The sequence below is a fragment of the Monodelphis domestica genome, chromosome 2 (genome assembly GCF_027887165.1).
Source record: "Monodelphis domestica isolate mMonDom1 chromosome 2, mMonDom1.pri, whole genome shotgun sequence".
Taxonomy (NCBI): Eukaryota; Metazoa; Chordata; class Mammalia; order Didelphimorphia; family Didelphidae; genus Monodelphis; species Monodelphis domestica.
The window spans coordinates 404,671,523-404,683,736 of record NC_077228.1 but is presented as its reverse complement, the minus strand read 5'-3'; the positions used below and the strand labels follow the sequence as shown (position 1 = coordinate 404,683,736).

General features: G+C 34.5%; 1 protein-coding gene across 10 annotated transcripts in view; it reads right to left on the bottom strand.

Moving 5' to 3' along the window:
• The window catches only part of AKAP7 (A-kinase anchoring protein 7), a 218,735-nt gene that overhangs the window by 83,986 nt on the left and 122,535 nt on the right, over positions 1-12,214 (bottom strand). For 2 of the 10 annotated variants that reach the window (XM_016428903.2, XM_056818791.1), the window contains one exon: positions 5,966-6,404. The exons of the other annotated variants lie outside the window; for them this stretch is intronic. In XM_016428903.2, coding sequence (XP_016284389.2) covers positions 6,400-6,404 — 5 coding nt within the window. In that variant the 3' untranslated portion in view covers positions 5,966-6,399. Of the gene's footprint in view, positions 1-5,965; positions 6,405-12,214 lie in introns of those variants that run through there. 10 annotated transcript variants of the gene reach the window in all.

The following is a 12,214-nucleotide window of genomic DNA, read 5'->3' as shown; positions in this document are numbered from 1 at the left end:
AAAAATTTGGTAAGGTTAGTTTTTGATTTTGGAATTCTTTATTCCTTTTTTTAATTTAATGGGGGGCCTGGAGATCCTCTTACCTTAGAAATGTGTAGGGATTAACCAGCCCACAATGACAAGAAGCAGAAACATAGAGAGAGGAAAGAGGAACCATAGTCAGGAAGGGAGGTAGAGAAAGGATATAAAAGGGGGCCAGCGTCAGTTGGTCAGTCAGTTATGGGCTGTCAGTTGCTAATGGTTAGAACTGGCAATTGCACGGAAGTTGGCTGCTAGGCATGAATTGGTGGTTGGTGTTTAGTTGGTGGAATATAAAGACAGGCCTGAACTTACTGAGAGAGTTTTTTAAACTTTTCTGGGTTCGAAGGTGGCTGGTCTTCATTGATATACCTAATTGAGGTTGGGTTAAACACTGATTGGGTTGGAACTTTGTGGGGTGCTAGTTATTAGTGGTAGTTATAGGCAGTTATAGGTAGATATAGGCAGTTTTAAATAGTAATTATAGGTAGTTATAGGATAACTATAGGCATTAGGAAATTTTCTCTCTACCTCTTTCCTGTATTTCTCTCCTTGATTATATTCATTTTACTATATTCTTTTACTATCTCTATTTTAATTAAACTGAATTATTAATTGTTAAAAGCTGCTAGAAGTTTTCTTTTCTCTGACTTAATGGGATAATATTAATTCACAACACTACCCTATTCTCATTAAAACTTAAATTATTAAAAGCTGCTCTCTTATTTTGTCAAAACCCTTTTTCATCTACACAATAAGAGAGAGAAGTGAATAAATTCCATAACAATCTTAAGTAAATTTGAGGCAGTGTGATATAATAGAAAGAATGCTGAATTTGGAGTCAGGACCAAGGTATGACTCCTGATCTGCCACTTATTATCTGTGATTATTATTAAGGGCAAATCCTTCATCCCTGTTTGCCTCCATTTCTTCATCTCTAAAATGAAGCGGTTAAATTAGATGACATCTAAGGCCTCTTCTAGCCCCAAATCTAAACTTCTATGAAATTATACTCAGTGATTCAAACATACAGGTTAGGTAGTAAGGGAGATGGCAAAAAAAAATATCACCTAGAAATCTCATGGACGTCTCATATTCAGTATGTCTAAAATGGAACTTATAATATTTTTCCATAAATGCTTTCCTCCTCCAAACTCCCCAATTTCTACCAAGGGTAACATCCTTCTTTCAGTCACCAAGATGTATAATCTTTGAGTCATCCATTGCATTTCCCTCTCCTTTACCCTTCTTTATCCAATCATTGTCCAGGCTTGTCGCTCCTCTCCCATCTCCACATGACCTTTCCTATGCCTCCTTTTACACTCACACAGATTCTACTCTATTTCCTCCTCTCTTGCTTGGATTCTTATGATAGTTACCCAGCCTCTCATCTCTCCCATTAATACTCCTTCATCCACACAGTTGCCAAATTGATATTACCAAGATTCAGACCTGAGAAATGTCATTTCTCTATGGAAAAATCCTTCCTTTTACCTCTAAGATAAAATGCAAATTCCTTAGTATTGTTTTTGAAGCCCTCCACAATTGATCCTACTAAGCCTTCTTCTCATATGTTCTATGACTCATATTCCATTTTAATCAAATTGGACTGCTAATTTAATTTCCCTGCATGGCATTCTATCTGTTGCCTCAATTTCTTTACGCTGGTTTCCTTCTGACATCCCCCTACCCCTTTACTCCTGGCCCAGAATGTGTTCTTTCTTCACTTCTATCTCTTTGAAATGGCAACTAGGAGATGCAGTGAATAGAGTACCTGACCTGGCATCAGGAAGGCTCATTGTCCAAATTCAAATCTGGCACTAACTCACTGTGTGACCCGGGACAAGTCACTTAACAATGCTTGCCTCCATTTCCTCATCTGTCAAATAAGCTAGTGAAGGAAATGGAAAACTACTCCAGTATCTTTGGCAAGAAAACACCAAATGGGTCACAAAGAATCAGACACAGTTGAGAAGACTAAACAACAAAAAAGCCTCACTTTCTTCAAATTATGGTCCAGGTGCCATTTCCTACAGAAAGCTTTGTCATCCTTCTAAATATTGGTGCTCTCTTCCTCTTGGAATTATTTGCATAATTCTGTATGTACTGTGTACGTGTATATGTTGTATTCCTCCAACTGAATATGCTACTTGAAGGAGGAATATTTTGGTTTTGGTTTTGAAGCACAGTACTTTATGTTCAGTAGGCATTTAATAAGTATTGGTTAAATCAAATTATTATTTATTGTACTCTCCCACTTTGTCTCTGAAGTGGACCTATGAGCTGTCCTACCACTTAGCTATAACATTTCCTTTCAGTATTTTGATTGTCAGCAAATCTAGCCTCAGAAACTTCCTAGCTGTGTGACCTAGGGCAAGTCCCTTAACCACCATTGCCTAGTCCTTATCTCTCTTCTGCCTTGGAACCAATACATAGTATTGATTCTAAGGAGGAAGGCAAGAGTTTAAAAATAATAGTGCAACAAGGAGCTCAAAAAGACTAAAAAAAAATTTTCCTTAAAAGTTGGCATCCTGTGGGCAGCTGGGTGACTCAGTGGATTGAGAGCCAGGCCTAGAGATGGGAGATCCTGGTTTCAAGTCTGGCCTCAGATACTTCCTAGCTGTGTGACCCTGGGCAAGTCACTTAAGCCCCACTGCCCAGCCCTTATCACTCTTCTGCCTTGAAACCAATGCCCAGTATTGATTCTAAGATGGAAATAAGAGTTTTTTAAAAAGTTGGAGCCCTTTATGAGGATTGCAGAATGAATAACTATCTTCTGTAAGCTCCTTGAGGGCAGGAATTGTTTATTTTTGTTTTTCTCAGCCTAGTCCTTAGTCTAGTTTCTCACAAAGTAAACACATAAGTATTTGAATGATTGAATGTCAATAAGAAGGTATTATATAGTTTCACCAAAAGCACCTTAAGTTTTCATGGGACAAAGATTCATTTACAGGACCAACATTTAAGTTAACATTTATAGACAATCTAAAACTGCCAATTATAGATTGGTGATGATTTTTAATCACCTCTTGTCTTCTTTTTCATCATCATTCTTTATATTATCATAAATTATATTATAGTTCATTGTAAAAGCAGAAGGGGAGTCAATGAAGACTGAGGGACATTTTGTAAACTGATTTTTCCTTAGGTTGTAATGGTCAAAGAATTAGACAGGTTAGTCCTCAAACAACAGATATTATTTGTATCAGAACTATACTCAAAGCACTTCCAGTGACAGTATCTTTGTGAACCCAGAATTTTCTTTAACACACATACAAACCTTTAATACAGAATCAATCTTCCTCCAAAATCCCAGTGCTAGTTCTTTCACTTTTTTGGCTATGGATGTGTGGGTAGGGAAAGAAATTATAAGTAGGGAAAAAGTTGGGGAACCACTAAAGTTTGAGAGTAATTTAATGAAATGGAAACAAATTTGAGTGTTCCTTTATTCCTATTCTTCTCCTCATTCTTTAATGATATCAGAAAAAAAGAGTATAAATATGGTTTGAATTCTTAGAATCAATTACTATTTTCATGCCAGTCTCCCTCAGACAAACTGAATCTCTTCCCACTCTGTACCTTCACACAAACCATCTCTGAGAACTGGAATGTACTCCCTTTCCTCACTTGTTTCTTAGAATCCCTTTTCCTTCAAAACTAAGCTCCATCAGGACTTTCTGGATTAGCCCAGTCATTAGTATCTCACTCTCAACTAATTCCTCCAAAATTTTGTATTTATTTTGTATGCATTTATGTGTGCACAAGTTTCTCCCCCGATACAATGTAAACTCCATGAAATTAGAGGTTGATTCATTTGTCTGTATTGCCCTGTACCTTTTCAGGGGTATATGGATACAAAAATGAAATATAAGTGACTGGGTTGGTAGAAAGGCCTATGAACAGGTGGTGTTTAAGCTTAGTTTTGCAGGAAACTAGGGCCTGGTAGATCGCAGATACTTAATAAATGCTTTTTCAATAACTAATTGATGGAATACCAGGCCCAGAAGTTTTTCAAAAACAATTTTAGAAAAATATTTCTAGCCATTTCCACCCATCTTTCATTACTTATTTTTCTCATCCCTGAATATTTCCTTCACAAGATTTTGGTTATCCAGGACAGCAAAATTTACTTTAAAGGGGATGCAGTTCAGTGGATTGAGAGCCAGACCTAGAGACCTAGAGATGGGAGGTGCTAGGTTCAAATCTGGACTCAGACATTTCCTAGCTGTGTGACCTGGGCAAGTCACTTAATCCTCATTGCCTAACCCTTACCACTCTTCTTCCTTAGAATCAATACACAGTATTGATTCTAATAGGGAGCATAAGGGTTAAAAAAAAGTTACTCTAAAGTTTTGGCCACAGCTCCTGAAAAGACATCAATAACTATTTTGCTAAGAGACATTTAAAAAGGTGTAACAATAGTTAATTATTCTTACCCAGAGCTCAAAGACTTTCCCAAAAGGAAATCATGCCCTAGTAAACTTCAAATTCACCTTGTTCCTGTAATCATCAAAGGCAATTTATCAAGTTACCTCCTCCCCCCTCACATAAACATTACTGCTTCCCTTATTTAGTTTTAAAATAGTTGACTGAAGAGGGGATGTTCATATAGAACGTAGCCAAGAAGAAATTCATTACTTTAACCTTCAGTGAAAGTGTTTTAATTAACCTACCTTGCCCCAAAACAATGTTAATGGTTATAGCAGGTCAAAGAATCCTATAACCACAATGTTGAAAGGTCTTTAAAAAGTTATACAGTTTTCCAACCTAAACTGTATTTAGCCATCACACAAATATTACTGCCTTTTCTATTTTAACCATTAATGTCAGAGTTCCTCCTAATGATTAGAATACCAACTCTATCCTCAGGGGATTTTTGAGCAAACATCATTACCTTTTCCTTTATAATAACCCTTAGACAAACCCAATTCTCATAGAATTTACATATTTTTAATCATTTTAGTTGTTATATTGCTTCCCCTAAAATTTCTCCAGGTTTCTATTCTATTCAGAGTCCCAAACTAAATACCACATTACCCCAATTATCTAATTTATGTCCTCTACAATAAGAAGAAATCGATATTTTTATAGTTTTAACACCTGTGTGACTTTTCCCCCATAGCATATTAAGTTCTGGGGGATGGATGTGTGTGAGAGAGAGAGACAGAGATACAGAGACAGAGAGAGAATGCAGTATTAGAAGGAAAGCTCTGAGTCTAATAGCTCTATTTCTAGAACTTCTAATAAGCCATAGTTCTCAATCTTCGGTTGATTTATAGAAATTTATTTTTAAAATATGCCAAAATTATTTTAATAAGATAAGCACCTTACACATATATTATATGCATATGCATATATAAAAATAATTCCAAGAATGGTTTTCTATGATTAAGAGGGTAGTAATACCATTGCAATCTTTCTTAAAATGTTCCACTAGGATGATAAAATGCATTTTAAAGGACTGCTATTGAGGTTTTAGGCTATTTGTTGTAATGTATGACTGAATTTATGTCTAAAGAAGTTTTTAATTTCCTCTTTGATCATACTTTGATGGCTTAGAGAACAAATTCTTTACTTATAAAATTGTATATAAACAGTGGTTTCTCTTATTTATTGGGTAATTAAATATTTGATTTAATTTGTCTAAAATTTATTTAAAATTGCATACTTTTACAAGAAATATAGTGAAAACAATTTCATAGCAGTGTTTTATTTTTTAAACTTCCCCTTCAACATGTTACCAAAAATATTTAAAACCAATTTAATGGGTTTGATACCAAACCAAGAGATGGCTTAATTTTAAGAATGGCCTAAGCCACAGATGATGCTCCATGACAGTATTCAACTTCATAATTGGTGAAAAGATAAGCCATCCTTTAAGATCTATATCCTAAAATAATTCTCCTTGTCTCAGCCCAATGAAAAGAAACAAACTAAAAGAGTCCAATTTATTCACTGCTTCTAATTTTATTAGATGAAAATAGTACCAAACTTTGAAACATTACAAAAATATTTTCATAATGGTAATTTTTTAATAAAGAAAGTGCTTCATTAAAGAAATATTTAAATCAGAGGAATAGCATTTATAAAGAACAAGATCAATACTTGAAACATTTTAAGATATCAAATATTCTGACCTTTCAAAAATATCAACTTTTATGTGACAAAATAAATAACAAAATACCCTGCCTTGGGCTTTTTGTTGCTCATATCTTTTCGTGAAGCAACTTTCCAACAGCTAAAGTCCTTTTTCAAGAGAAAAAGTATTAACAATTTCCTCTCAGATGAGAGTGTCATGCCACTTCTGCCCTCTTCTACCACGCTTGGAACAGGGTCCATCTTACTGCAAGTAGAGATGTCGTGTTCTTTATCACTTCCCTGTCAGCCTGTGCAAAAGAAAACAAGACATTCCTTGGTTGTGCCCACCATTGTTCAGACATTTATATATGGCAGGGCACTAACTCATGCTATCATGCTACATTTTAAGTAACTGAATCCATATCATTCTACAGCTATTGGAAGATGATCTAACCAGACTCTGAGGCTGCTAAGCTCCATGGTGGGGTGAGGGTGTGGGGTGAGGGTGGGGGAGGGGAGGGAGAGGATTCTCTTACTTATTCATATCTTTCTTATTCACATTCATACTTTGAGAACAAATTCAAGGAGGAGAGCATCAAAATAGCCATCACAGACTCATTTCCTCAGAATGAACCTCTGGATAAAATAAACTTGAGGGTAGTGTGTGTGGTGGGATTGTTCTAATAACTAAATTTAGTCCACCTGAGAAAATGATCAGGCAATATAAAAATAAGACCTCAAAGAAATGATGCCTCACAAATTTCTTTTAAGTTTAAAGAACAAATCAAAGGAACACTTCTAGCTGAACAAATATACATTTAGCACTTACTATGTACAAGAAATTCTACTGGGCACTATCAAAGGAGATACAATATAATCAAGCAGCTAAGATAGAGTCAGAAATAACCATAATATAAATTAAAATATAGTTGAACTTTGGAGACTGGAGGATAATGAGATCACCTTCTACTAAGGAGATCAACGAAGGCCTAGTGAAAGAAACGGCACTCTGGTAGTAGACCTAGAACACATGAAACTAATTTCAGTTTATTCCATGACAGAGAAATGAGATGATGGGCCTTAGAAACAACAGACATTTTCAAATTAGACACTTTTTTAAACAATGTCATTTTTCACAGGTTTGGAGATTCTTAGGTTTAAAAAAAGACCTATGTCTGAACAGTAATTCTCTCTACAACATCCTCACAAAGAGTCACTGAGCCTCTACTAGAAGTGAATGTGAAATTCCACAAAGATTTCACTACACTTATGAGGCCACAAATTCAATTTTTGGATAGAGCAATACATTAGAAAAATTTCTTCACATTGGGTCCAAATCTTTCTCTGTAAATTCTTCTCTCACTGTTTCCTAATTCTAATTCTAATTTTTCTCTCACTGTTTCCTAATTGCCCAAATGGGCAAAAAAAATAAATAAATCTAGTCTCACTTCCAAATGACAACTGGGCTAAGTATCTCCAATTTCTTTAACTAATCCTTTTATAGAAAAGTTTCCAGACCTCTCAACCACCAAGACTTCCAGTTTGTCAACAGAATGTGGTTCTCAGAATTAAATACAACTTAGTTGGGGTTTTGGCTTTAAAAGATTACTCTATTACAAAAATGAATAATATGGAAATAAGTATCAAGTGATAATACATGTATAATCCAGTGGAATTTCTTGTCAGCTCTGGGAGGGGGGAGGGAAGAAGAAAGGGAGAGAACATGAATCATGTAACAATGGAAACTATTTTTAATTTTTAACAAATATTTAAAAAATAAAATAATTTCATTAAAAATAAATACAATTTAGCAAATATACCATAATGAAGGCAGAAAACAGTAACACTGTCATCTCCCTTGCTATGGACACCATGCCTTAACTGTGGAAAACACTCTCCATTAGTAACACATACCTGACAAGTGGTTAGCAGCAGGGTGGTGTACTGGATGGATCACCAGATCTGAGTAGTAAGGAAGATGAGTCTTCCTGAGTTCAAACTGGGCCTTGGACACTTACTAGCAATGTGACTCTGGGCAGGTTGCTTAACCCATTTTGCCTTCCTCATCCAATATATATATATATATATATATATATGTAAATCTGAGCTGGATAAGAATATGGTGAACCACTCTAGTATCTTTGCCAAGAAAACCCAAAATAGGGCCAAAGAAGAGTCAGACACAACTGAAAATGACTGAACAACAAAAAACAAGGCAAGGGAATCTGTCACTTCCTGTGGAAGCCCATTCCACTGCAAGATAGTTCTACTTGGTTGCATTATCCGTTTCCTTTCAATTTCATATTATCCATTTATTTTATACTTCCCAAATTCTTGCCACTTTACGTACTTATTTTCATCATCCTTCTGGTTTTCAGAATTTGATTCGTTCTTATCATCTTCACCTACCTGCCATTATCCTTAGCCACATCAAAATTCATGTTGATACTGTGTATCAGGCCTTTGTCTCAGATTCTTTTCCCTTTGTCTCCAATTACCTTCCATCTCAACTATGTATCAGCCATTCAACAACAGACCTTTTCCCTACTCTATATATCTACCTCTGATATTCCCCAGTTCCAACTAGAATTTTATCAACACTTCTAGGTCTCTGATCCCTTCTAATTCACTATAATCCTTCTTCAAATATAAAATTCAACAAATATTCTAAAGCACAGTACAAAGTATTGTGCAAAGCTCTGGTTTAAAAAGGCAGAAACCAAGTTTTTGAACTCAAGAAGTTTACTGAAGGATATACTTAAGTGAAAATTAGACTCCTCAAATTTGTCACTTTGCTAATATTATGAATTCTCTCACCTCAAATTTTCAGCCATGCCACATGTCGATTATCCCCATCAGTATTATTGTTTATGCTTTACACCAAATAGAAAGTTAACTAGAAAATATTTCAGAATTATACAAACATGTTCCATTTATGCTATTTCTCTTTTTTCTTCATGATACTTAAGCATATTTCTCATAATGTGCTTCCCAAATTTTGTCTTCAAATCTATAATTTGATCTTGCCTGTCCTCAACAAATGGCCTTGTCTCCTATTATCTTTTTAATGTAGTACTATTTTTTGTTCTTATATTCATTTCTGAGTACCTTTTCTCCACTCTTTACCCATTAAGCCATCCCATGTAACCAAAAAAAAAGCAGTTCAATAAAATCAACCATTTCAATCTTATCTAAAAGAATATGAAATACTTCGTATCCCTAGTTCTGCCTTCCCCATTTGCAAAGAAGAAAGGGAGGTGCATTTCCCAACTTTCTTTGGGACCAAGTATGATCATAACAATTACAGTATACATAGTTGCTGTTGTTCTTTGTATTTATGTAGCTATAATCATTGTGTATATTGATATTCTGGTTTACAACCTCACTTAAATCATTTCATTTTTTTTATGCTCCTCAGTATTCACTGTGGTCAACATTTATTATAAGAAAATAATGGTCCATCACATTCATGAACTATACTATCTTCTGGGTTTTTTTTGTCCTTTCTTCAATCAATGGGCATATATTTTGTTTCTAGTTCTTTTCTAACTAAAAAAAGGGCTTCTATAAATGTTTTAGAATATGCAGAACTTTTCCTTCTCTCTTTAACATCCTTGGGGTATATGTGTAACACTGGGATCTCTGAGGCAAAGAGTCAGGGCATTTTAGTCTCTTTTTTTGGCATAATTCCAAATAGAAACAGCATACATAAGTATTTCTATCTTTCCAAAGCCCCTCCATATTTACTTTTTCCAATTTTTCTGGTCATCTTTTTTTCCAATTAGCAGAGAGCTTGGGATGGGGGGGGGTAATCTCTTTTTGGTTTTTTTTTTATTATCTTCTGTCTTAGAACCAATATGGTTCTTAGACAGAAGAGCAGTAAGGCCTAGGCAATGCAGGCTGAGTGACTTACCTGGGGTCACACAGCCAAGAAGTATATGAATCAAAATTTGAACCCAGGATCTCTAGAAATCTGAATTTTGATTTTTCCCTTATTATTTATAATTTGGAGTAAATTTTCATGTAGTTAATAGATAATAATTCTTTTTTTTAACCTTTACCTTATATTAATTCTAAGATTGAAGAGTGACATGGGCTAGATAATCAAAGTTAAGGGACTTGCCTAGGGTCACACAGCCAGAAAATGTCTGAAGGCAGGTTTGAATTCAGTTCCTCCAGACTCCAGATCTAGTGATACTTTATCCCCGTGCTACCTAGTTGTCCCAACAGTAATTCTTCAGAAATATTTTAGTTCCTCTTGCACCTACTTTGTTAATATGAAGTTTTTCCTTTTTAAATTAATTAAACTTCTCTTCATCATTTGTGATTTCCTTGATCTTTTGTTTGATTATGAATTCTCTTCATAGCCATTAACTATGAAAGATACTTGATCTTATTTCTCTTCTAATTTTTTTATGGTATGATCTTTAATGTCCAGTGCTCATATTCATTTTGAGTTTTATAGCAACTGTATAAAATATTGTTCTTAAATCAAATTTCTTCCAAATACCTTTTCAGTTTTCTCATTCTCCTTCACCTCCAATGAGAATTGTTGTCCAAGAACAACTTTAGGTTTTTAGGTTTGTCAAACACTAGTTTACTGAGTTCAATTACTTCTGAAACTTCCTTATATAAATCCTTCCCACTCATCAACTTTTCTGGGTTTTGAGATACCATTTCCAAATAATTGCTATGGTTACTCCTTCATAACATAATTTGAGGTCTGGGAAGGCTATTACCTTCCTAAAAAAATTATTTGTTACATTAAAATCCCCAGCTATCTCCCATCCTTCTCTTCCCTCTCCATACTGGAGAAAGCATCATTTAGCAAAAAGACAAATGTATATAAAAACTATGTCTTTCTATGTTTCTTTTACAGGAGTTCTTTCTCTGGATATAGATATACACAAGTCATTCTCCAAACAATATTTCTGTTGCTGTATATAATGTTCTGTTGGTTCTGCTGATTTGACTGCCATATATGTCTTTCCATGTTTGCTCATTTTTCAAAAATAACCTGCTCATTGGTTCTTATGGCATAGTAGTATTCCATCGCAAACATATGCCACAACCTGTTCAGCCATTCCCCAGTGAATGGCTATTCCCTAGATTTCCAGTTCTTTGCCACCATAAAAAGAGTTGCTATAAATATTTTAGAACAAATTGGTTCTTTTCCTTTTCCTCTGATCGCTTTAGGAAATAAATTTATTTCTTTTTTCTCCCAATTATTTCCCTAGATAGTCTAAATTTTTTATTTATTTAAATTCTGTTTTGTCTAATAAGTATCTTGGAATACTACTAACTACATAAATTAACCTAGGTAGTATTGTAGTTTGCTTATATTGAAGTCTCCCAACCATGAACAACGTTTACACCTCTAATTATTTAAGTCATCCTTTAAAGATTATTTTATTATGGTATTTAAATAATGTGGAGTTTGTCTTGGTAGGTTAACTTCAGATATTATTCATATGGCAGTTATTTTGAATGGGATTTCCCTTTCTATTATTTACTTTAAGGTTCTGTACATTTTAAAATTTACTATGTATTCTGCTACTTTGTTGAAATTGTCTCAATTAGGCTTGGGTTTTTTTTTTTTCATGGCCAATTCTCTACCAATTTGTAATCATGTAGAGGCAGCTGGTAATATAGGAAATAAGGCACTGGGTCTGGAGTCAGGAAGATGTGAATTGAAATCGGACATTTACCAGTTGTGTGACCCTGGGAAAATTACTTAACCTCTGCTTGCCTCGGTTTATCAACTGTGAATTGGAGAGAATAATAACATCTACTTTACAGGGTTGTTATGAGGATCAAATAAAATAATATTTGTTAAAAAAAAAAACTTTAGTATAGTGCCTGGCACATTGTAATAGCTGTATAAATGCTTTTTCCCTGTATGTAAATCATCTTGTCATCAACACAAAGGATTAATTTTGTCTTCCCTTTGCTAACTAGTTTTAATTTCTTTTTCTAGTCTTACTGCTAATATTTCTAGAACTTTGTCAAGTAACTGTAGGAAAAGGGTATGTTTATGGGTATATTTATTAAGATTTCTATATTTTTAATTGAACTTGCTAGTTTGGGAGTTTTGATCTGTATACTGTTTAATCACATT